The sequence below is a fragment of the Leuciscus leuciscus genome (assembly GCF_965113295.1).
Source record: "Leuciscus leuciscus genome assembly, chromosome: 14".
Classification (NCBI taxonomy): Eukaryota; Metazoa; Chordata; class Actinopteri; order Cypriniformes; family Leuciscidae; genus Leuciscus; species Leuciscus leuciscus.
In genome coordinates this window covers 7764532-7792387 of record NC_138738.1, presented here as the reverse complement: position 1 = coordinate 7792387, position 27856 = coordinate 7764532, and the positions used below count along the sequence as shown (strand labels likewise).

General features: G+C 37.4%; 1 protein-coding gene across 1 annotated transcript; it reads right to left on the bottom strand.

Annotated features, from left to right (window-relative positions):
- Positions 1–593: 593 nt before the first annotated feature.
- Positions 594–27856, bottom strand: LOC309513977 (immunoglobulin-like and fibronectin type III domain-containing protein 1; the record flags this gene model as incomplete). Its single annotated transcript, XM_082190098.1, has 26 exons — positions 594–616; positions 1706–1978; positions 2161–2227; positions 2334–2374; positions 16737–17063; positions 17175–17471; positions 17794–17986; positions 18079–18164; positions 18568–18876; positions 19035–19163; positions 19277–19456; positions 19868–20164; positions 20743–21036; positions 21150–21291; positions 21436–21560; positions 23493–23915; positions 24718–24990; positions 25599–25761; positions 25851–25964; positions 26260–26437; positions 26598–26646; positions 26759–26800; positions 26911–27010; positions 27332–27471; positions 27567–27689; positions 27808–27856. 26 exons carry the CDS (start codon positions 27854–27856, stop codon positions 594–596), a joined length of 4437 nt encoding a protein of 1478 aa, XP_082046224.1.

Sequence of the window (27856 nt, the reverse complement as noted above, 5' to 3'; positions counted from 1 at the left end):
CAGTAGTTCAGCTACAGTAAAGCTAACCTTTTAAAGAAGTAGCTTACAGTTTAAAAAAAAAATCTTTTAGATGTCACAGGCCCCCAAATATCATCATAAGTGTAAGGGACTCCCATCCCAAAAGGCTAATATATTACCCTATATTTTCCTTTATAAAGACCCATTGTGAAAAATTTATATTATAAATGTGTAAAATATGTTTTGGAAAATATTGAAGTATTATGTTACGTTATTGCATTTTTATTGCAAGACTGTAGGCTACTATTAGATTTTTATTGATTCATTTTATTTATTAATGTATTTTAATTAAATTATTTATTTAATTAATTAAAATTATTTAAATTCTTACATATCTTACATATTCTTACATATCTTAAATTTTTTACACTTTGTTTCTATAAACTTGTCCACAGGCGCTCTAGAATTCCTTTTGCGGGCCCCTCTGGTTCCTCGGACCACAGTTTGAAAAACCTGTTTTAAGGTACAATATGGATTATATAATTATCAAATTACATTCGTTATTTTAAAAATCAAAATCATGTATATCTGGAACAGAAATAATAATCTTTGCTATAAAAATGATGAGTCTTATATTATCCAAGTTCATCTAACAGAACTAAAACACCCAAATTTGAAACACTGATTAAAAAACAGTGTGAAAAAGTAGCAGTATATACAGTATAACCAAATATTTATGTTTCTAAAAAACTAAATTAAATGACATGCTTTTATAGGAACACTATTGTGTGATGACTGGGTGGTGGTGGCGCAATGGATAAGACACATGCCTTTGGTGTGAGAGACCCGGGTTCGAATCCACTGTGAGACACCAATGTGTCCCTGAGCAAGACACTTAACCCCTAGTTGCTCCAGAGGCGTGCGACCTCTGACATAATTAGCAATTGTAAGTCGCTTTGGATAAAAGCGTCAGCTAAATGAATAAATGTAAATGACTCATATGTGACACATATGAAGCAACTGATTGACTAAAATGAATTCGTTGATAGTTTGTGTGGTTTGTGTCTTCTCTTAACTGGTTGTAAGTACAATATGACATAAAACCTTAATGTTTGGAACATAGTTTACTGAATGTGTTATACCAGTGTTTCACAACCGGTGGGTCACGGAGTGTTTCAAAGAAACAACAACGAAAAACTTGATTCTAAATGGTTTTCTAACAGGAGACTTATTTTGAAAGACGTGTGAAGGCTGTTGACTCTTCTATGAAAAGCAGTTTATGTAAAGTGTACCTGACTAAAGCGTCAGTATCTGCAGTCAGATTAGATGTCAGGCTATATGTCAGTGTCATTAATCTAACATTATTTATTATTTTTACGAAATAAAAAGTATCTCACCTCAGAAAAACAAACTATTTAATAGTCTTACCTTATACTGTTTATTCATCAGCATTAGTATTTGTATTCTTACTATTTATTTGTGGGGTGGTATTTGTGTGTGTGTATTAACCATTTTTTTGTTGAACATTTGGGTCGCAGCTGAATGACCATGGCCTGTGGATCCCATGGCCAAACCAGTTGAAAACCACTGAGCTATACCATCTTGAAAACATTTGAACTGCTGTGACACTACTAAAAATGTAGTTCAGTTGGCAATGTTGATGTATACGACCAGTTACTCCCCAACACTGATTTTAGTCACTTATTGCAGTCACACCAAAGATGTTTTGAATATGTTGAGATCGTACCTTCCTCTATCAGCCAGGCATTGCAAGACTTGATTCCAACCACAGACGCATAGATGCCTTTATCTACCTGTACACAGTCCTTCACCACCAGCCTATGGATCAGTTTGTCTTCGGACACAGTGATGTCATATTTCTCTCCCTGTTTTAATCTGTTGTTCTTTCCAACCCACATGATTTTAGATAAAGGTTTGGAGAGGATACACTCAAAAATGGCATCATCCCTCTCCATGGCTTTCACATCCTTTAACTTGACCAGAAAGTCCACCATTGGAACTATGAGAAAGTACTCTTGGTTACTTAATCTCTTAATTATTCTGCATCATAAACAAGGTGGTTGAATGTAACTCACTCTTAAATTCAGTGGAGAACACATTGATGTCCTCTATGTCCAACTGGTAAAGGCCAGCATCATCTGGGACAAGGTCCCAGCCTAATTGTGAAGGCGTATATCTTGCCTACTTGTTTCAGGCTGTGTTTCATTTCTAGATTGAGATCATGAGAAAATGGAATCATCTCATCACCCTGAGGGAGAAATAAAATCTCACAGAGATGTTCAGCATCGCTTGCCTTGTACTGAAATCTTGTGGAGATATGAGCTCACATGTGTTATAATAACAATTCAGTTTACCTTGTAGATGAAAATCCTACTGCTGGAGTCCAGAAGGTTACCTACAGAAGATCAAGTTCAAAAGAAGCAGTTCCATCAGGATTCAAATCAGTGTGTTTGAGGTTGGAAATGCTTTTGATGAACTGTGAGTAGAAATATCATTACAACATAATTTTGCATAAAGATGTATATCCCCCCCAAAAATTTAAAGTGCACCTCTGCTTGCTCTTGTTCTCTTTCCCTTTTCATCTCATTCAGTTTCTTCAACATCCAGCGGAAGTCAGCCACCCCATATTCTGTACAGATGCACTCATAAGCTTTCTTATCGGAGCTCAGCAAAGTCTCGCAGAACTTTAGGTCAATTTCACCATCTTTCCTTACTTCGGTTTTCGGGCGAACCTTACTGCAGGGTTAAAAGGTATTTCACAGTAGATTAAAGGAAAGGTATAGCTAGGATATGGGATATATTTTAGGAAAGGGTTGAGAGGGATATCAAACTTTTAAACCTAATTTCTTACTATATATTTTTTTCAACCACTGAACTTTATTAAAGCTTGTGGGACCTGGTCTACCTAGCTCTCCAAGGCAGTTCATATGTTAGAAAGATGCAGTGTTGGTAATGCACTAGTCACAGAAAACGCCTAAAATAACTTTCTCTAACACGATAATATTTACAACATATTTTCCTTTTCAGGACAGCCTTGAGCTATTTTGGATCAGTTTCAGCTGAAAAATGCATGAGCCAAAAAATCTAATAACTGATTTATGTTATAAAGTTTCTTACATTGCATAAGGTATCACACATATTATTAATACTCACTGGACTCCTGGTTTGCTTTGTCTTTCTTGAAACCCACTAAACTGTAAATGACACACACACATTACAAATGTTTGGGGTGATGAATTGCTGTGTTGGGAATGGAAAGTTCCCAATTTTCATACCTTCAATGACGTTCAGGATAACAGTGACCATAGCCTTTCCAAATTCCTTAGTAGCAAAACATTTATGTTTCTGCTTGGTGTGGAGAAACATCTGGCATTTAGAAAAAGAACATGGAGTAGAGTCTAAGGAATGCACATTCTGGAATATACTTTTACCTTGTGAGCTGAAAACTCAGCTCAGCTCAATATATGTGAATATATATAAATATATTCTGTATATGTATATACAGTGGAGGACATTTCGGAATATAAAAAAGATTGACCCCTCAGTTTGACTGCTGCGATTTACTGATCTTCCACTCAGTGACCATCTCACTTCTCCTGACTATTTGGTCTCCTTTTATAACTTTGAACTACAGCAGCTCCTTGACACCCTTGGACCTCTTAAAACTCGGACTGCATTATTCACTCACTCTGCGCCCTGGTTTACTCCTGAACTTCGCCAGCTCAAAACCAGAGGCCGGCGATTGGAATGCCTTTATAAACGAACTGGACTTATGATACATAGAGAGCTGTATAGTGAACATGTTCATCTTTATAAAGATGCTCTTTATGCTGCCAAAAATGTTTTTTATTCACATTTGAGTCTGGAGATGGTTATACTAAAGCACTGTTCTCAACTGTAAATCGTATTCTGAAAGCTCCTGACACTGAAAGCTTCCCGCACACCTACTGCACTGCTCATTGTGATAAATTTATGTCTTTCTTCAATGAAAAAAAAAGTACCATCCACCAACATTTGGCCTCTTTGGCTACCCCTTACTGTAGTTCGCCACACAGTGTCTCATTCTTCTTTCAACTTGCCATCCGAAGAAGAAATTTCTCAGTTAATTTACAAATCTAATTCTTCCACATGTTTACTTGATCCTATAGCAACTCATTTGGTAAAGGCCTGTTTTCCTTCACTTTCTTCTTCTCCACACTTCTCTTAGCTCCGGCATTGTTCCATCATCTTTTCAAATAGCTGCCTTAACCCCAGTTCTTAAGAAACTTGGTGCAGACCCTAACAATCTAGATAATTTCCGTCCCATCTCAAATCTTCCATTTATTTAAAAAAAAAGCTTGAAAAAGCAGTGGCAGCACAGGTTCATGCTCACCTTAGTGTAATAATAACTTCTATGAGTGTTTTCAGTCAGGGTTTTGTTCTAAGCATAGCATGGAAACTGCCCTAGTGAGAGTAACTAGTGATCTGTTAATGGCTGCTGATGGCGGATTCTTATCTATTCTTTTTTTACTTGACTTGAGTGCAGCTTTCGACACAATTTCACACAATATTTTCTTGAACCGTTTATCCGATATTGGTATCACTGGTATTCCTTATGCCTGATTCACTTCATACCTTTCAAACCGTTCACAGTTTCTACAACTAAAAAAATTTAATTCCCTACCTTCTTCTGTTAGCTGTGGTGTCCCCCAAGGTTCTTTCCTAGGTCCCCTATTGTTCCTAATCTACCTTCTCCCACTCGGTAATATCTTTTCCAAATTTGGTATTAAATTCCACTGTTACGCTGATGATACACAGCTTTTACATATCTACAAACCCTGATTCCATTCTCCCCCCTGTCTGTCTTACCAACTGCCTTCACGAAATAAATGTCTGGTTTTCTGCCAACTTCCTCAAACTTAATGGCACTAATTCTACTCTCTCCAAGTCCTGCAGTTTTTCTTTATCCATTGACGGTTCTTCCATTTCTCCTTCCCGCCAGGTTAGGAACTTGGGGGTCATCTTCGACAGCACCCTTTCATTTGACATTTGACATTAATAACATAACCAGGTCTTGGTATTTTTATCTCCACAATATTGCTCGCCTCCGTCCATTTCTTACTCCACGTAGTTCCGCTATTCTTGTTCATTCGCTTGTCACCTCCTGCATTGATTACTGTAATTCTTTTATCTGGTTTACCACACAGATCTCTTCATAAATTCCTGCTGATTCAGAATTCTGCAGCTCGTATCATAACCCGGACTCCATCTATTCAACATATTACCCCATCACTCCAACAGCTACATTGGCTCAAATTCCGGATTGATATTGATATTATATTATATTTTAGAACTTCCTGAGATTTTTTTTATTAAAAAAAAAATGAAAAAATGTCCATGTCATCACATTGTTTAGACTAGAGCATAAGAAACAAATGGTAAAAAAAGAAAAATTATATTTGTATTCTTATGTTATGCTATGTCGTCTGTAGTGGACACCAGGACTCAGTTGTTTAAAAAATAAAGTGACATGAAATTATATGTATAGGCAAAAACAATAGGATTTTTTTTTTCAATCACCAATACATTTTTGGGTTTCAGCATTTTTTTTAACCAAAATTTGTATAAAGATGATTCTCAACTATGTTATGAAAAATATGACGGAATGAATTGATACGCCATTTTACTTTATGCAATATATGGGTAAAATGGCCATAAATTAATATTCCCATTTAATGCAATGTATCTATACACTGTATCTAATTTGCACATTAATGTATTCTTGGAGCAACATTTAATAAAAAAAAGAAGTGTAATAATTGGAGTAATAATTAGCAACATTTTAATAATAATATCTAATATTTCATAGGAATATTGATTATAATTTATTTCCATATTCACTTGTGTCTCCCAAAATGCCTGATAAACATGATTTAAGTTCTGATGTCCTCTACAGTGGACATGTATGAAATCAATGCCCTGTTCTGTAACAGAAAGTCATTTTTTGATTTGAAACCCCATGACGTTTTCATGAGATGTTGGGTTATGAAATACAATTTGAAAAGTAGTCTGATTTAAATTATAATTACATTATATTATAATTTATATATTATCATATTTCCATAAGAGTGCGACATTTGATCAATAAATTAATGTCAGACATTTTTAAAGACCAAGGAGAAGTTGTTTTCATGGTGAAACCTCCAAACATTTGGTGTCTCAGAAAAGCCCTGAATGTGCTCTTTACAGGACACCCAGGATGTGACATGTATGGTGTCAGAGAAATGCACTAAAATATAATGCCCACTACAGTGGACAAAAGTCTATTCCTGGGTCCCAGGAGTGTGATTAGCCTATAAATTTGATTAGTTTGTTTGATCGTCTGAATAATCTAATGGATGATGGTAACTTAATGAGGAAAATGAGTAATTAGTCTTTTTATGTACAGTCTGGTTTTACTGCAACAACATGATTGTAAATAACCTGTAGGGGTGATCACCAGGGCTGGTAATGCAAATTTTAGGGTAATTTATCAAACTAGAGCAGTGAAAGATTTGTACTTTTGTTTATTTACCAAGAAAATAAATCATTTCCGTTGACAGATGATAAATTGTTTTTAAATTTGCATTTCCAAATAACCACTATTCATTCTGACCATTGATGGATATGGATCTGCCTGGTGACAAGGAAAAAAAATTGGTCTCCACACTGAAAATATGACCTATAATTTTTGAAACCGTGCCACTGTCACACCAGAAATTGCTTTGCGGGATAATAGCGAGGCTTCGCAGAAGAAATTGTTGTGGCGGAGTCAACATAAAGGTTGATAGAAGGTTTTTTCCCCCTTTTTTTTCGGAAGCCAATCAGTTCACAGGAAATATTATTATAAAACTTGTCATGTTGCATTCAGGCCTCTGCTTTTATCTCCTTTTTGTAACGGCAATATGATTTGACTAATTTGATAAACTTCAGTTCATTTAACCCTGTTTTTTCAGACTGGACCTTTTTACGTTTGTGAGAAATGACTATAACCAAAAATACCCCCCACAAAAATTTCTTCAACAGATTATTTTGGTTTACCTACAAGTGTTTACACATACATTTATACTGTATATATATAATATTTAAAATAATTTTTAATGATATAAATACAATTTGAGTAGTTCAATCCTTATTTTTTCTGACCAGAAGTGCTTGTGAAATCTATTAATTCAAAGTGCTCTCTGTTAGCATTTTTAAGTGATTTTATGTCTTTCAAACTTGTCCATGTTCATTAAGCAGGTAAGCACTAATCTTAATATCATAACCTCAAAACATGCCCACTGCCCTCTGTGACTCTGCTAATCAGACGTTCTCAGTCTGTAAATCATTCACCTTATTCTAGAGCCTCTTAAGATCACTTGATCACTGAGACCCCAGCATTACTTAGAAGAATTACAGCTGATGACAATGTTTTCCTGGCACCTTCAATGTACTTAAAACCCCTGCTGTGCAGATGATTCATTGAACTATCATTCGTCACTTGAACAGGTTCCAAATGCTGTCCGATGGGGCCGATCTTCACGAGACTCAAGTGCGGTCATGAGTTGGGCCAGACAGTGTATGGTATGTCTTCTCAAAGGGAATGTAAACTATGCCTGTTGGTGTCAGGCCTTTTTTTAACCAAGGTTTGAGCCAGGTGACACAAAGTGTCATTGAGTTAAAAGGAGCCTTTTCTGTCTCCAATCATTTGCCTTGTTGTGTATGATGGGAGAAGTCAGCAGGTGTCACTCATATTTTGGCCTCTAGCATTAAATGGAGATCAACACATATCACTGCGGCATGTATTGCTGACATGTTTTGAGTGATGTCCGGACTCGCTGAGTTCTTCCTCTGAAACATAGGTTAGAAGACGTTGCCAGTGAAACAAATTTGGAAGTTGGAAATTTCATTTCAGTACTGTCTTTTTTTAATTTATTTTTTATTCTTCTCAGTAGAATGCAGATGAAAATTTTGATGGAAAAAGCGACCATTTTTGTGTGGGTTATGGGTGATGGAAATGTGTTTTGGCATAGAAAGGAATTGGTAACGTTGACTCTTATAAGATGTCTCATAGTTTTCTACACTGAAAAATATTTTTTGGAAGTTGTAAATAAAAGTCTTTCAGTCTTTCTACTTCAATATTTCATGCTTAATTTAATGTGTTGAATTATGGGTCTCTGTAATCATTTTTGAGATATATTAGATATTTACAATATATCAATATTGTCAAAGTAAATCCTAAAGCACATTTTTTTTGGTGTATTGTAAGACATCATTTACATAAAACATTGGTCTGCTGTATTTCAGTTTCAATAATTGTATATATTGAAAAGGCACTTTAAAACACTGTGTGCCTTTGACCTATCAGGAATATCTAATAAAGATATATTAGGATTTTGATTTATGCATCTGAAGTAATCTAAAATGGCATGTGTGTGACATTATAGGGTTCCCCAGGCTGGCCTTTTTAGGCTTGCAGCAGGTTACACAGTCACTTGATAGGGTCACATGTCACATGTAAACAAGATCATACCATCGTAAATGTCATGATGTTCAGATGAATGACTAACCACCTTTTACATTTCCTCGACTGTCCAAAAAATTATTTAGAGATGCCCGTCTTTAAAAAAAAAAGACTTTGAAAGGCATTGACAACTCATCGCACCCTGTAAAAAATGTCTTCTTCGAAGTTGTAAATAAAACACTTTGTCTTGCTGAAAGTAGAAGGTGCTAATCTTTGCTTTGTCAGACATGCATGTTCAGACATTTGGCCCCTAAATCCACTGGGAGCTGCTCTTTTCTTGGCTCAGGAAGTGTGGCTGAAAATGAGCCTGCGGTTCACTGACAGAACACCATTGAGATCAGATGCCTGATGCAAATCGGGGTTAGTTTTTATGGGCCACGTGGACCGCCAAGCATGCTAATGTTAAACCCGGACACCTCCCACACATGTTCTTGGCTTTGGCAGGATCATTAAATCATTTAAAGCAAAGCTTACGTATAACACTACTAGAACACGGCTCTGTTCTAAAACATGTGCTGCTTATGTAGGATGTTTTACAAGAATCATTATGCTGCTCTAAGATAACTTTTTGTTTAGTTGAATTCTAAGGCAGCATCGCATGGGCAATCCCATGGTGCATTGCAGTGAGCTCAGTGAAAAAAAAAAAAAAAAAGGCTGACAAAGCAAGTTAATTTAATAACAAAGAGTATAAAAATAGTTTGATAATTAAATATGGATTTTTTTTTTCATGTAGTGTTTGTTTTATGGTATTCAACAGTGTTATGGTGTACAATTGTGAGAGAGTCTCCCATTAAAATTGTAAAAACTTAAAAGTGCTATTTGTACAATACAATGTTGAGCCTTCTAAAACAGTCACCTTTGAGGTTCCATTTCAGTTAGGATGCTGCCTAAAGAGACCGGAAGATGGCACATTGGGTATGAGAACAGCCAGCATGTCTCAGCTGACTATAGCTGTGTCTCATTTGGAAGGCTGCGTCCTCCGGAGGTCGCATTTGTCAGCTGCATATGTCATTGAGGCGGCTTCATTTCAGTAAACTGACCACTACATTACAAAGTCATTAAGAAATGACAACAATTTATGCCATAGGAATAACGGTCAATTTTATATGGTTACTGTTCCGAAATAAAACATCCTTTATGAAGTAAATGCGACATCCGGAGGACGCAGCCTTCGAAATGAGACACAGCTTGTGTGTGGATCAAATAGGACTTTAAAATGCCTTGGAGGAGGGGACAAATGTCTAACGACTTTGAACTCCAAAAATGAGGCAGTTTGGATCCTCTTAGCAACTGAATCCCCTGTCCTTTTTCTGGATAATACAGAAAGGTTTTTTTTATTTTATTAAACCAAAGTCATTTAGCAAGGACACCAAATAAATGTACAAACTGTAGCAAGTACAATCCTTCTTACAGTCTTTGGCAGAAAAAAATATATATTGTTTTTTTTAAAAGGACTTTTGTGATAATTTATAAAATGAGTTATACATTACCAATCCTTCTTCCAAAACGTGTTTTCACCTTACCCTGATTCACCATGGTAAGCCTATTATAGAGTCTCTCTCTCTCTCTCTCTCTCTCTCTCTCTCTCTCTCTCTCATTTAGTCATGAGAAAGAACATAGTCACACAGAAGCACAACAAAAACAATGTTCTTCCGCAAAATGCATACAGTTTTGTTTGTTTTTGGGGCCAAAAGTTACATAATGTACCTTTAAAATTGTTATCATAATAATTAGGGCTGTCAACTGAATTAATTTGAACTGACTGAATACATAGGCTAATACGAACGTGCACGGGTGATGTCATCGTTTTCACAAAGTATTTGTAGTGGTCACACTTATACTAAATTAACTAACTATTAACTATGACTTTTGCCTCAATAAACTCATAATAACTGCTTATTAATAGTAAAGTAGTTAAGTTTAGCTATTGGGAAGGATTAAGGGATATAATAACTAGCTTCCAGCCAAACGAACATACGGATTCCACTTAAATCTAAAGCACAACTTATGTGAGTAATGCGAAGTACTGCTGATATTTACACTACGCCATGACGCACCCAACGCTATCTCACGACCAATTCGTATGAATTCGTACGAGTGAGTAAAATGTGACTGATTCGTACGAATTTGTTCAACCTAACTCGTATGAATTCGTACAATTTGTCTAAGCCCCAGTGATGGTTAGGTTTAGGGGCAGGGTCAGAGGTAGGTCATTCATACGAATTGGGCAACTTGTAAAATATGTACGATTTAGCAAAAAGTGAGGAGTGAGCTCATATGAATTTGTACGAATTAGCCACCTCGTAAAATTCGTATGAATTGTCGTGAGATCGGGTTGGACGCACCACTTCCAAACTTCACAAGTAGTTTAAGTTGCGCTGTAGGCGTAAGTGCAATCTGTATGTTCGTTTGGCCGGAAGCTAGTTATTTACTTTATTTGGCCCTATTTTAACGATCTGAAACATTAAATTGACAGCTCTAATATGATTTATTTATGTATTATTTAAATGTATTGTCCTTGGTGTTTCACATAGACTTCAGACATTAAAGAAAGGCTATTTGAGGAGTTTGTATGTAATGTTACAATCCAAAATCAATGTACCAGAGTGTGTGGAGGAAAATGTTTTAGAGCTTATAGTAAAAGGTTAAATACACACATACAGGTGTGTTAGGAGGACATCGTCTATGTTTTGTCTGAACAGTATAGCGTGAGTCATCTCTGAGCTAGCAAATCATACATTAGCACCAAACAAATATTTGACACATAAACAGTTGATTGAGATAAACAAATCCAGCGTCTGCAAAATGAAATGAATCTACTACTGTGCAAATCCGCTTCACACAAAGAGGTGTATCTCTATAGGTTTATATCTCACAATTCTGACTTTATAACGCGCAATTGTGACTTTATATCACGCAAAATATCACGTAAACTCGCAATTGAGATAAAAAGTCCCAATTATCTTTTTAAAATGTTTTATTCTGTGGCGGAAACAAGCTTCCATAATATCTATCTGTCTGTCATCTACATAGATACGGTATATGGTTTCACAATGCAGACATTTTTCTTATTAACACTGTAGATTGTGCTGTATTTTTACAGAGATGTTTTTAAAGGGTTGTGTTACTGTTGTTTGTACCGTCACGGAATGTTACGTAATTTATAACAGGTGTTTGAATGGAGTTATATCACTTGTCTGCTGAATAACGTGGAATATTTATCACCTAAATGTAAATTTTTTGCTCATTTGGTACATTAAACAATGAGTCAGCGATGAGTCAACAGTGATTTAAACTGTTTCCAGACATGGCAGGCCGGCATAGATGTTTTTCTTCAAACAAGCTTCAGTCACAGAAGGCTCGATTTAACCAGTCGGTGGTTTCATAACAGCAGGGTTAGCCGATGTTTTGTGCCCTTCAAGGTCATTGCCAACAGAGTCTTGCTTCAAGTTTGTTTTTAACTGCCACTTTGGAGTCTCTCAGTGCCGGCAATTATAATGGCTAACATCCAAAAGGTTCATTTTATAATTTCATGGGAAAAAAGAGGTGCAATAAGTTCCTCTTTAAGTACCTGCAATAAATCAGATTTGCTGATGTCCAAGTTTCAGCAGAGTAGATTATGGTTTACATTTGGATGTAGCATATCAATCACTGAAGAAAATCCAATATATTAATTTCATTAAACTGCCCGTAAGATGCCAAGCACCGGGTTCGCACGAGGACACGCGGGATTGGCTGGAAACTCCTCGCAGTGAAACTGAATTTATTTGATTCTTACCACAGGCTAGAGGCAATGAGAAGTAATGACAAGTGTTTTTAAGGTCTCAGCAAGAACACCAATACATTCTGACCGCTGTCAGGCGGGGATGAACATCGCTTTTGATAAAAGACACCTTGGGGGTCCTCTGTAGGATCATAAGACATTTTTGCACTTCTTTATGTGGTGCGACACACAGCACAAGGGACGAGAATACAGAAACAACCTGGAAAATGGAAGTGTTGCGTATGAAGAATATCCAAAGAAGGCTTTTGTAAAAACCTTTTTTGACATTTTTTTGTGCTTTACACTTAAAACAGGAAGGAAATGGTCTGCAAACTAAGAAATAAGTAGACAAAGGTGATTACAAAGTCTCGTGCCATTATGTGTTGATTAAAATGTCAAACGTGTTTGCATAATATAAAATTCCCTAAATCCTCCTGGAAAAGTAATAGATTTCTGTGGGACAGTGTAACAAGATGGTGGGATGTGTACATATGGATATGAGGATAAATGTTGTTTCTCTAAATATTAATGTCATCGTCTCATCATATGTTTTATTTTAGGGCTTAAAAAGTTGAGCTATCTCCTTGAAACCATTTCATAAACTCCGACTGGTTTATTAATAAATTATATTATGGCAGCTGTGAACACTGCTGAGGACAGTGTGACACCTATTATGTAAATTACAGCTGACCTTTCTATGATGAGTGGTCTAAACTAGTCATTTCTTAAGTAAAGAGGCAAACAGTCTGAGGCTCTTCGTCCAATATAACTCAATGGATAAATTCAATAACAAACCAACAAATTGGAGCTGCAGTTAAACGGTATTATCACACTTAAAAATATAGTCCTTTGTGCTAAACCTGGAACCAGTTGAGATCCATAAATTGAGGTTCCTATAATTTTTGAACCCTTGACCATGGCAGTTAACCCTTTTTAATATAATTTAATATAATATTACCTCATCACAGCAAAACTCAGAAGGTATGTCATTGCTAAATAGTATCCAGCATATATATATATATATATATATATATATATATATACATACATACATACACGCAATACAAATGTACAAAATATATTTTATATAAAAATGATATCAATATTTTTGATACCTGTATAATTGTCCCTACGTGACTGTGCTACTTTCACGTCTTCCATATCACTGTGCGTAGTCTCTTCCTTCTCAGATTAACAATTTCCATCTCACATTAATCATTTAAACTCAAGTCAATATTGAATGTCCATTTATTTATGTATTTAGTAAGTAGCCTTTTAATGTACAGTCAGCCGATCATTATGCTACAAATAAACCCACACAAACCCATGCACATTTTCCCTCACATGTTTAATAATACAAATAATTTTAGGAAATGTTCATGCTCTTTAAATTCTTCAATGGAGAATTACACTTTTTTTCTTTTTCTTTTTACTTTCTTTTACTTTGTAAATCAAGGCCCTTTTAAGTTCATTACAAACGGCTCAACTTGTGTTAAAATATACTGTGTGATGTAGCCTAACCAGGCAAACAACTGGAAGGGTCAATAAAGCACATTGAGCTAATCTTTGATAACTTGCGCAGTCATCTGTCTAGTTTTGCTTTGGTCAGTTCTCTGGCCCATTGGCTACAGTCCTCTGTTGTGTGCGTCTTATCCATTTACAAATTATAGCCAGAACCCACATGCCAAAGTGCATTTGTCCTGCGTTATGTTTGAAGATTTATTTCCATTTGTTTTCAATAAACCTTTTATATGTACATACTAGTACATACTATGCATATGCACTTGGAGGGACAGATATTTTAGGAAGGGTAGTATAAGTTTTAGTGCTTGGTGCCTTTGAAAGCATTTATTGCCACGTCAAGCTCCAGATTGAGCAGGAAATAATGTTAAAAGTAATACTTTAATTTGACAAAATAGCACAAGATTGTGTCTACTTTCTGTCTGCTGACAGATTTTCAGATAGGATCACTTAGTGTTCTGCAAACTACTAGAGGCCTGCACTCCTTGTCTGCAGAGGCACTGCCAGCTGTCCGCTTGACCCAGTCCCTCTCTAACCCTGCCACACACTAACCCATCTGCCACCAGGTTTATGTGCATTCCCATATTTACTACTAGCATGCTCTCTCGTCTCTGTAGGGGAAAGTTAATAATGGAAAGCTATAAAGCAAGACCCAAGGCCAGGTCTATGAAAAATAAAACACCTTTATGCTTTTTATTTATTTATTTATTTCATACATTGGGTGACATGTATTTGTAAATGCCTCAGAGTAACATATTTTGTACTGATTTTGAAAATGCTTCTATGGGGAGATTTCAACATTCCTTACTGGTATGGGGGGATTTTTATGATCATGTTTTATGGCCAACTTCAAATATTTACAAGGAGAGATATTGAACAACACTGACATTTGCAAGCAGGTTTACTAGCTATTAAAAGCAAATGTTACTTGTTTTCACTTTTAAGTGTTTATAAACGTTGCCCTAGTGGGGTAACGTAAAACATAATAGTATAACATAAATTTGGAGACCAATATTTGAGACACAATTGAGGCACTACGTATCTGTAATTCACTCCTTTTAATTATTGAGGGCAGTCAGCCAAATTAGGGCAAATTAATACAATGATCAAAATGGCAAAAAGTTGCATAAACTCATTGAGATATTAAGCAAAATATTGTACTGAATTGGCATTATGAAATCAAACATTAGCATTTGACAATAATACTCTTAAAATATTTAGCAGATGTTTTCAAATAATCGATGATGAGTCACAGTCTTTCACATGTCACAGATAGTTCACTCTGAAAAAAAAAAAAGCAGAAATGATTACTTATAAGGATACAATGCTTTTCCCAATGTTTATAGTAATGTCCAATAAGCATACATTCACACTACCGTTCAAAAGTGTGTGGTCAGTAAGATGTGTGTTTTAAAGAAGTTAAAACTTTTTTTCAGCAAGGATGTATAACATTGATCAAAAGTGTCAGTAAAGACATTAGTAATGTTACAAATGTTCTTTTGAACGTTCTATTCCTCAGTTTCCATAAAAAACATTGAGCAGCACAACTGCACAACTTTTAAAATAAGAAATGTTTCCTAAGCACCAAATCAGCATATTAGAATGATTTCTGAAGGATCATGTGACACATAAGACTGGAGGAATGATGCTGAAAATATTTGCCATCACAGGGATAAGTTGCATTTTAAAATTGTAATAATATTTCAAAATATTACTGTTGTTACTGAATATTTGATCAGATAAGATTCAATAAGGTTCAAAAACATTATTTTACCAACGCCAAACTTTTGAACGGTAGTGTAGGGTACAACAGGGCTAAAGGCACACCGGGGTAAAAAGTGCATTCGATTTTATTTTCCTCTAAACCACTAGATGGCATAAAAAGTGCACTTTCCAAAACATCCGCTTGTGGAAATTTAGCTGATCCTTAACGCACGCGATCGCGGGCAACAGCGCAAATTTGATTCCATAGTTCATGGTAAACAAAGCAACAGTTTTTCAATAACGAAAGAAAATGTAAAAGTATGGTATTTGGGTAAAAGGTGCCCCTGCTGTTGGGGTGAAAGGCACATATAATTAACATGATAATAAACAGCTGGCTGACTTTTCCATTTGTTGACATGACATGGTTAGATTCAGATGGTAAATATCATATATCACATTAGGGGCCCTATTTTAACGAGCTGAAATTAGTATTAAGCGCGAAACGCAAGTAACTTTGTGGGCGGGTCTTGGATCACTGTTGCTATTATACCGGCGGGATAAATGACTCTTGCGCCCGACGCAAATTCACATTCCCTTTAAAAGCAGGCGCGCTTGTTCCATGGCGGATGGCTATTATAACGGCGAATTTGCCAGGCGCACGCCAGGAGCGGTTCACAGCCGAGGAGACCGACGTTCTCGTCAGGGCCGTAAAAGACAGAGAAGTGACATTGGGGATGGAGAAACCCACCCAAATTAGCTTCGGTTAAACAGGCGTATAATAATTTGGGTAAATGTGTAAGCTAGATTTATGCCTATTTTTGCACATCTTCATGGACACAACAATGATTTCCCTCGTGTGTTAATATTTTTCCTTGTAATAATGTATGATTTGCAAAAATGAAAACTGCTGCTTCTGTGTAGATGAGAGAATCAAAGTGTATGCGCGTTGTGCACTCGCTACATTGATTATGGCCAAGCATGCGCCCTTAAAATAGCATATGAATAACATGCGCAACACGCGGAATTGTTTTCTAAACCTGCAAAATAGCATCAGGGAACGTTTGCGCCGAAACACGCCTCCTCTTTTCACTGCACCGCCCCCGGGAGCGCAAGTTCATTCCCTAGTTTACCCTGTTGTACCCTATATATATTGAGCATCTGCACAAATATAAATGTAGCTCAAACACTTATATAAGACAGAGTCAAACTACAGCTGGTATTTTCACACATATTCTGACAACATACCTAAGATTGTCAGCTGTGTGCTGCATTCAGCACGGCCAAAAGAGTTTTCTGCCACTGCTTTGTATTCTCCGTTGTCTTTGGCACCGACTCTCAAGATGAGCATGGAGCAGACGCCACAGGTGTTTGAAATGTAGTAGTTGGTGTTAGTGTTGAGGCTGACGTTGTTGCGGTACCAGGTGACGTGAGGTATGGGGTTGCCTCTCACGGCACAGCTCATGTAGCACTCGTATTTCTCCGGGGTAGCGTGCTTCTTCAGTGGAACCGTGAAAATGGGTGCAGAGTCAAAGTTGCAAGGTTTAGATGGGGTTAAGTTGAGGCTGAACTTTTCTGCAGGAGACAGGAAAGCATGCTAAATACATCAAAGAGTATTAAGGAGTAGATTTAATTTTTTTTTTATCGAGAGCGGATCAAAAGAGGTAGAAGCACCAGCCAGCTCACCTTTCTTTCTTATAATGCCCCATGTTTGGGACTCAGATGGTTCTGAGAGGCCTATGTCATTTTTGGAGTACACACGGAACTTATATTCTCTTCCTGGCATGATGTTAATTGCTGTGAAGTTGTTGTTGAACAAGCGGTCAGCGACTGTGTGCCAGGTGCGTTTAATGGAGTCCCGTTTCATCACCATATAGTGCAAGTGATTATCTCGTTTCTCATCAGGAGAAGCATCCCAAGAAACTGTCAATGTGCCAGGGACATTTTCTTCCAGCTCCACTGGGCCAGGTGGCTTGGGATCATCTGCAAACATGCCAGGTATCCACACAATCCATAATATTCCTCAATATTATTTTAGAGATTTTGCCAAGAAGAATGTGTTCCTTGATAAACATGTTTTTTTGGTCCTGGAATGACTAATAACAATCTCTGAAATCAGAGGGAAATTATTCATAAGTTGTTGAAGCCCCGGCCCTAAATCTAACCCTAAAATCTGATTGGCTGATGCTGTTCCTGGATGAACAAGTACAGTACATTTATCCAGAGACACATTCTACGTGTGAAATCACAGTAAGCAAATTAGATTTCAGTCCTGATGCATTTTGCATTTAATATTATCTCTCACCCGTCACTCTGATCTCAACACTGAACGTCTCCTGACCCACTATGTTCTTGACGATAATGGTGTAGATCCCAGAGTCAGAACGCTCAGCAGATGGAATCAGGAGCTGGGATGTCCCATCTGCATTGCTCACGGTTACACGTTTGGACACAGGCGTTCCATCTTTCAGCCAGATTATAGTTGGCATTGGGGATGCCTGCAAATGAGATTTCATATTTTGTTATTAAATTTAGTAAGACATCTGAGGATAGGAAAATGTCAGTTTAGTAAATACCACCATTTTGTTACCTCAAAGTCTATGATGACCCGAGCAGAATTTTCAGCTCTTACAACCATAAAGCTCTTCATTTTGCGATTGGTAAAATTTGGCCTCACTGAAAAAGAGATTTGGAGAGTAGCAAATGTGCTGAAATGTATCATTTCAATGACAACTCTCGGAATAGTTTTAGCGTGTTATTGAATATGGCAATGTTAATGTATTTGGTCTTGGGGACTAGATCTGCTACGCTGCTGCTGCAGAGCAAGTATGAATTTGCTACTGCTAATAGATACACAGACACACTGCTGTTAGCATGTATAATAAGCTGCTTCTGCATAAATAGACATGTACATCCTGTAGCAGATCTAGGCAGGTGGAGCTGGGGGAGGTGGAGGGATTCTGAGGAACTCTGCAGGACTACCTTACAGCAAACTAAAGTATAACAAGAAATGTAAATACAGTGATGCACGTCCAACCTTTTGACTGTACACATTATAAAAAATATATTCATATTATACCAGGTGGAGGCATGGCAATGATGTAGTTGTCCAGATCTCGGGGTTCCCCGTCACCTCCTTCATTGGTTGCAACTACTCTGACCCAGTACATAGCCATAGACTTGAGGCCAAGAATTGTATAGGAAGATGAAATGAGTGGGTTGGAGTTGCAGCGACCCCATTCTGTGTTCTCAGCTGGCCTTAATTCCACAAAATAACCTTTGGCTTCATCCTGGACACCTTCCTCTTCCTTTGGTTTTGTCCAACTCAAAGACAAAGAGGTATAGGTGGAATCTGTGACTTTCAGGTCAATGACTTTACCAGGGGGTTCTGAAATCCCAAATTGAAGTACAAAAAGGTCAGGATAGTTCAGTTGTAGGATTATTATTTTTCTTGTTTTTTTTCAGCAGATTTGGAACACATTTCATCTTGCACTACAAAAATACTTATAACGTGTTAATATGATAATTATGTGAGTATCGACTTACTTTTAGGATCTCGGGCTATCACAAATTCAGAGGGTGTGCTTGGTTCTCCAGCACCAGAGAAGTTGATGGCGGACACGCGGAATTCATATTCCATTCCTTCAACAACCTCTTTCACATCACACTGTTTGCCTTGGGGAGGACAACGAGTGAAATAAGCCTAAGTAAAAGTCTAGCATGTTTTATAGAACTATACGGCAAAACAAAAATAGATTAGAACTTTGAGAGCCAAAAAACAAACAAACCTTTGATTGGCTCATCAGGGGGGTTCACTTGACCCCATAAGTTGCTGCCCCGTTTGCGTTTCTCTATATTGTAGCCAACAATGTTGGTTCCACCAGTGTTGCTTGGAGGTGACCATGCCAAAGTGATGCAGTTCTTGAAGGCACTGACCACTTTGGGTGTAGATGGTGGTCCAGGATATGCTGTAACAAATGAGTCCTTTTAATACAACAGTTCCTGCATGATTTGGCGGGGGGAAAAAAATCGAATTTAAATTATTCTGATAAAAAATTGTGATTGTGATTTAAAATGTTTGCCAGGTTTGCTGTGCTTGTATTTAGGGCTGCACAATTTGAACCGAAACTTGACGGATCATGAGCTGATTGTGTGTAATTGAACACAGTGCTGCGCTTAACTCTGAAACACACAGCACGTACAGTATATTTATTTAACTAAATCCCCGCCTTTGCGATTTAATAATCATTATCATGATATCAGTTGTATTTTAATTAGTTGTGCAGCACTACATTTCTGTGATAAATTTCTGGATGTTTATTTACATTTTCAGTAAGATCTTAATGCTGTACTTAAGATCCAAACACATGGAATCTCACCTTTGGTGCCAGCCTGGATGTCAGTTGTCTCAAAAACATCACTGGTTCCCTCTGCAGTCAAGGCCCTGATGCGATAGCAGTACTTTCTTCCGTGGTCCACATCAGTGTCCTTGTAATGGGGCTCTACGGGGATGTTTCCAATCTTTGTCCAGGTGTTGCGTCCAATTTGGTTACGCTCCAAATAGTAGTTCATTAAAGGAGAACCGCCATCATCTTTTGGGGGCCTCCACTTGAACTCCACACAGGATGCTGAGGCTTCTAATACTTCAACAGGTCCCATTGGGTTGGTGGGTTTATCTGAAGTACAAGAATGAAATGCCAGGTTCTTCTTGTTTTTGTTTTGTTTTGTTTTTCCAAAACAAATGTATTATGGATTAAGAATTGGATTATATTTGTAAATTCTTTTGGGACAGGTTATTTGAAATTTTCCTTTACTGTATACCCAGCTAATAAAAATATATTCTAAAAACATTTTGTTAACGTCCCGTTAATAAAACATTTTTATTTATTTATTTGGTTATGTGAAACATAAGGAAACATTCCATTTTATCATACTTCAAGCATTATGGGAATGTTACTTTTGAATGTTACTTTCTCTGAACATTCAAAAACAAGTAGTAACATTTAAAAAAACGTCCAACTAAAACATATTAGGAAAAAAATGCTCCATGAACTATGTGTGCTTTATTACACTGTTAAAGACCAGATAACTTTGAAAGAACTTTCTATTAACATTACTGTAAGAATGTTTGTTCATAACCCTGAGAAAACCTTGCCAGAACGTTAGCTTCATGAGAATGTTCCCTGTTCCCTGAAACACAGCATTCTTCTTAATTACATGTTACATGATATTACATTGCCTTTCAATTACCAACCTAGAACGATGAGTCTTGAAAGGGCTTCAATGGTTCCATACTCATTTTTGAGCTTCAGCTTTACTTCTCCACTGTCTTTGCGTTGACACTTCACAAGTAGAAGGCGGCTGTGACTGGCCGATTTCTCAATCCTAATGTGATTATCCTCAAGCATCTCCTCACCCTCTCTGTACCACTGCACTTTCATTGGCTCGCGACCCACAAACTCCAGTTTGAAAGTTGCATTTTGGCCAACCTTGATTATTACAGGCTCTGAAAATTTAGCCAAGTCATCTTGATTCATCCTTGGTGGATCTGAAATGCAATATACAATAGATATTCAATGTAAAGTTTCTGACTTGTTTATCAAATAATGCGCCTACATATTTTACATGATCAGTCAAAGATTAATAACAAATATTAATTACCTTCCACGACCAAAATGGCCTCAGTTTTACGTCCATCTGCCTCAAATCGGTACTTTCCATTGTCCTCCTCTGTGCAGTTTGTTACAATCAATTTATGAACTGCTCCATCTTTGACTATCTTCAGATCATCTGTGGCTGTTATCTATATGGATATTTCAACAGAATATTTGCTCACTGTATAAAATCACAGCTCTAGATCATGTCTAAATGAATAATATTGATTTGTGTATTGGTAATGAAGATAACTATTACACTGGACCTTTGAGCATTATAAACCTGTGCTTACCTCTTTTCCATCTTTATACCAAATGCCATCGCATTTATCACGGCTGAGTTTGCACTCCAATTCAGCTGACTGACCGATGATGGCATGAACATCTGACAGCCCACTGATGAAGTGAACTCCCGGGTCTGAACAACAGGTGCATTGACAACAGTTTGACGATAAATATTTCTACTTAATATCGTAAGTAAATGGTGCATTGAGCAGATCTACAGAAAATAGACTGTAAATAGACATGAAAATAAAAAACATCTCAAAACTAAATGAATTTTGTTCCGTTTGGTTTCGCCATGGGTTGTCGCACATGTATTTTTCGTGAATTTAAAAGCATACACCATGGCTATTGTCACACCTGTCAGCTGGAGTGCTGATGATAGCCACCAGAGGGCAGTCACCATGTCTCCTTAATCAAATATTGAACTACATTACCCATAACACCTTGCCTGGACTCATTATGTTTGATTACTTTCAGCTGTGTATCATTATCCTTTTAAGCTCTGCCTATGGGCTTGTTCGACTTCATGCAGCTCTGCGCAGAACGATCGGCGGCTGACTTGAAGCAGTGCATGCCGGTTAGAAATTTTGTCCGACTTGATACAGCGCCGACGCCACGTGACTGTGACGTATGGCATCAAAGTACCGCGAGAGCGTTTCGAGAGTAGCCGGAGAACTCAGCCAGCGCAGCTTCTCAAGAGCGGCTGCACTGGGCTGCAGGAGGGCTGATGACGACACAGCTGTTCCACGATTGGCCGGATTCACCGCATGACAACGATCACGTGTGTTTCGTGTTTATTCGAACACCTTTAGTTCCTCTAATGCTCTCAAATCAGTTTATTATAACAGTGAACACTCTTTTCATGTCGTTGTCATGTTATATTGTGTCATGTTTATCAAATTAAAACTGCTTAAAAAACGTAGACTCCACTTCATTGATAGTTGCTTATGTTGAACTTTATTCTTGTTCAAACAGACGCTGTATGAAGCAGTACATAAAGTATTGAATGAACATGTCTCATGAAATGAAACATCTGTGTATTATTTGGCAAATATTGCATTTATTTCACTGCAGCTGTGGTAAAGTATGCAAACACCACGTGAGCGGTCACTACGGGAACCAGAAAGTGTCCGACTTCACGTCTCCGTTTGCAGCTCCTCCCCGCCTGCACGCGGCTACTCTCGCCGATCGGTTACATCCAGCCGCAGCCGATGTCGAACACACCTAATATTAGCCTTGTGTTTTCACTCACTCTTTGTGAAGTCTTGTAAGTGTCACAATGCATTTCTGAGTTCTCTCTTTCTCTCTTTCTCTCTTTCTCTCTTTCTCTCTTTCTCTCTTTCTCACTCACACTCACTCGGTTTCTTGGATTTCCCTGTGTTTTCTCACCTGTTTTTTGGGGCGGGATTATCTGCCCTGTGTTTTGACAATTTTTCTGATTTTGGATTATGATTCTGGATTGAATAAAGCTACATTTGGATCCTCAACCTCTTATCTGTGTCAGGGCAGTTCATGACAGCTATGTCTGAAAGTGCATCTTTTGAGTAGGTACTTATTTTGAATAAGTAAAATGGAAAGTATGTGATCTTGGTTGCAGCCTTTGACTGGATAAGCCTGAATCCTGAGCTAATGATTCATTTGAGCTTGTTCTTTTTTTGTGAATCAAAAACATACAGCACGACAAAGAATATTCGATTCCCGAGCGAATTACTCTTATGAGCCATTTTTGTTTCACGAGTTCACACTTGCATATAATTAGATCGAGTAAAGGTTTATATGTATTGAGAGGGCTCCGAGCTTGGAATTTGGCCTGAATTCCCGAGTACTGCAGGTTCTTTTTAGTGAAAAACATACTTTGATCACAATTATTGACTGGCTGTTCATATGAAAATGTGTAGTCAAAGATACATATTATGAGATTTGTTAGTGGTATTTTTTTATATAAAAAAGGAATTATGAAATATGTAATGTTTTACATTTATTATCTAACATTTCTGTTTTTTGTCTTAATTTCTTCCCCAAATTCCAAAGAATCAGTAATGGAAATGGTAAATCAGTATCTCACCGATAATGGTGTCTGGGATTAAGGGCCCAGTCCTCACTCTCTTCCTTGGCTCCTCGCTGGGAGTCTCTTCCTCTGGTGGAGGTGGAGCAGCTTCCTCTGGTTCTGGCTGTTCTTCCTCCACCTCTGGCTCAGGTTCTGGCTCTTCTGCTACAGCTCCAGAGTCTGGTTTAGGTTTAGGTTTAGGTTTAGGTTTAGACTTTGGTTTTGGTGCTTCTGGTGCAGCAGTTTCCTCCAGTTTCTGTTCCTCTTTTGCAGCAGCCGCCTCAGCCTGAATCTGTTTCAGTTGCTCCATCCTCTCTTCACGATCCTTCTGCAGCTTCTCCTGTTGCTCCGCCGCAATCTTGATCAAGTCTGTGCCTCCACCTCCTGCTTGAGTGGTTTTGCGTGCTGCCTTCTTGCCCCTCTGGTTTGGATCTGGGTCAGCTGTTTCAAGGGCAGACCAACATAGGAATAAGGTGTTAAAATTCGGGTCATTGAGTGGAAAACTTGCTGGATGTCTACATGACACTGCACACGTACATCCAGCTCTCAATGATATAATGGATATAAATGGTCGTTTAAACAATGTAAGCAATCAGTTTTCTTCTGTGCTATTTTTGCTATTTTACTTGGAATTGAGTTCTTGTCAGGTTGGTCAAATCAATGAATTAACTATTAAATCAATTAATTAACTACACTTATTCAGTCCCACAATGCACCGCAATAACGTGTACAACCGTTGTGTGCTCAACGGCTAGAGAATACCCATAATGCACTGTGAGAGTCACACGTGAAGTGAATTCCCACGTCTGACCAGAAGATGGTGCCTGCACCTGAATCATCCATCCATGCATCCATTTTCCAATCCGCTGGTCCAATGTGGCTACAGCGTATATCATACAGGTATAAATTACTTTTTAATTAATTATTACATTTTTAAATTAAGGTTTCCATGGCAGAGTTCAAGATAAATCTTTTCAAAACTACTGGAGCTGCCAATTTGCTACGTTTCAAATGATTATTAAACAGCAAGCACAAACTAAGCAAAAGCTCTGAATTCACACACTCGTTTTCATTCACTCTTTCAAGTGGAGTAAAGTAGGGAATAGTGAATTAGGGTATAGAATTAGAACACAGCATGGGAGTTAAATAGCTCTTACTGTATATGCAAGGATACACACACTTTTACATGTTTGTCAGTTAATCCGATAAATGTAATATGGTTGATATCTGAATTTGATCTTACGCTCCACTACCAGCCAGGCGTTACATGACTTCATCCCAGCCACAGCTGCATAGATGCCCTTGTCCACTTGCATACAGTCCTGCACCACCAGTCTATGGATTAGCATGTCCTCGGAGACCGTGATGTCATACTTTTCACTTTGTTCCAGAGGAACGTTCTTGCCTATCCAAGAAATCTTAGGGAGCGGAGCAGATAAGACACATTCGAACACGGCATCCTCTCTTTCCACACACTTCACTTCCTGAATCTTTACCAAGAAGTCTGCCACTGGAACTGCAAAGGTAAAGACATCAAAACAAGCATGTATTAACCTAAAACTGTACTTTTTATGTGGTAACATCTAAATGAACTGGTTTGATCAATCAGAATAGTTGGATCAAAAATGTTTATTCTGTCATTGCTTATTCACCCCCATGTTGTTCCATCAAGTTTTTTTCTCCCTTCTGTTTAAACTGAATCTCCAAGCTGCTTTTCAATCAGAGAAATTGAATAATTTACTGTACACTGTCAAACTCCAAAAAAGCACCCGAAAAATACTGAAATGTAAATTGCCATTGCATTCATTTGAATGGTTTGAATTTGAACGCAATTGAATTTTAAAGTGCAAAATAGATTTGAAAGCTACTGTGTTTAATGAAATAAATCGCCGGTAGTTCAACATATAAATCATGTCTTGAGTCATGTTATAGCACTATCCAATTTGATTTTATATATGAAAAAGAACAGTTCAGGCATTCTCCACAATATTGTGTTTTAGATATTATGGAACATTATGGAAAGATATGAGGGTGATATAATGCTGGCAGAATGTTAAAACTTTTTTAAAACAACTTTTTAATGTTAAACACTATAAATGATCTTTCTAAATCCTTAAAGCTCACTTTTGAAGTCAGTGGAGAAGATATTGACCCCCTCAACATCAACTTGATACAATCCAGCATCTTCTGGATTCAAACCATGTACACTAAAGATGAATTTTCTGCCGACTTGACGCAGAGAATGCTTCTCATCTGTTTCATTGGTAAATGGAACCATAACACCATCCTGTGACAAAAAATAAACTAAATATTATTATTATTATTATTTTATTTTACTGTAAAATGAAGTAATTAAAAATGCGTGTGTTGTTTAACCTTGAAGAGAAAGATTTTGGAATTGGGATCTTTGAGATCCATCTCAAATTCAAATTCGGCACATCCAGGCGTCTTGATTTCAATATGTCTCAGGTTGCTCAGGTGTTCAATGTACTGTTAGAGGAAAAGCAAGTTAAAAATATACATTGAAACTTTCAAAAGATGCCTCTGAGGTTAGATTTACCGAGGCATTTAGCACATACACTTCCTGGGCAAAAATAGTAATAGAGACCAGTGAGGTATTTCACACGTCATTCATTTTCAGAGCCTGAGTATTTATATGTTGAAAATTATGACATTTGTTATTTTGTTTGATGGATTTGGTTAAGCCTTGGCAAGACCTTTTTTTTAATGAGGTGTATCACTTCAATGATACATAATGATTTTTCACTGTTCATTTGTAATGCACCTGAGACTGCTGCTCCTCTATTTCCCTTTTCTTTTCATTCAGCTTCTTCAACATCCCACGGAAGTCAGTCACCCCATATTCAATGCAGATGCGCTCGTAGTCTTTCTTATCAGCGCTCAATAACAGTTCCCAAAATTTCTCGTCAACTTCTCCATCTTTCTTCGCTTCCTTTTGTGTTCTACAAACACAAACACAATACACCATGAACACGTCTTCCCGGGATGTCCAGGGTCAGGCTGAACACATGCATCTGCTTTTGCATTTCAACAAACATATAAACCATTCAAAATGCAAAATTTGTGCTAGAATCATCATTGGTATGATCAGCAAGAACTTACCGAGTCCTCAGGGTCTTTTTTAAATCGACTACTGCTTTTTCTCGTTGTTCTGAAAATAAATAGAGTTGCACTATTCATCTTTATTCTCAAAGAGAGGTTGTATTTGAAATACTTTTTTGTTTTGCTTCAGTGATTCACTCAAGACTTGAATGCAAACAGACCTAATCGTGCCTCCTGCATTGCTTTGCTCTTCTTGAACCCAACTGAAAAAAAGGAGAATTTTTGTTTTTCTCAGCACAGCTGAGGCAGATAACTGATTCACTTTTTTATTTGTGCTTGCACAGGTACAGTTGGAAGAGGTTTTTCTACTGACCTTCAATCACATTGAGTGTGACCGTGACTACAGCACGTCCATACTCATTATTTGCATAACACTTGTACGTGTCTGCTTGATCAACTCCAACATTGGGCATCTATTAGACACAATTTGTTTTTTATTAATAATACTGTATTTTTATTGGTTTGAATTCACAAAAGCAAATGCAAGTAAAAGCTTAGAACTAGATACACTACATGGCGAAAAGTGTGGAAACACCTTTACGTTTGGCTATTGTGGCCCTTTTCTTTTTCAGCATGGTAATGCATGAACCCCATTGAACAGTATTGGGGTGAAGCAGAATACATTTTTAAATTAAAAGTGTTTGTTAACTTTTTTTTGGCCATCTAGTGTATTTTTATGACGTTTTTTTGAATGCATTTTAATGCTATTGTACAAGTTGCGGACAAAACGGCACCTGAAATTGATGTTCTCCTGAGACTGGATCATACAAAGCAATATATCTTCCTGGATCAGATGTATCTCCGTTGTTTCGAGACCATGTTACGTCTGGTGTTGGATCTCCAGTGATGATGGCTTTGAAAAATGCAAATTTCCCTGTGTGAGAGTTTAACAAAGTCAGTTGAGTACTTCTGAAACACAGTCATTATTTTTTTTTAGCATTAAAGATGCTTTGAGCTGCTGTACTATACCTTCCTGAATAGTCAAGGCGATGGGTTTGCGGGAGAAATCGGGATGACTTTTTCCTGCCGGGATTTCCTCCACAAACTGTGTGATCATTACTCCTGGGACTTTAGATCGCTTCTTAATGGCCACTGAGGAATCAAAAGTGAGCAAAAAGTTAAAAGCTGTGATACTTCATACATTAAATCAATGGATTTTGAAAAAGTTCACAGTGAATTTTTTTAAAACTGAAAATAGAGGAATATCTACCTTGCCCAGGAGCAGTGGGTTCCACTTCTTTACTTTTTGTGAATTTCAT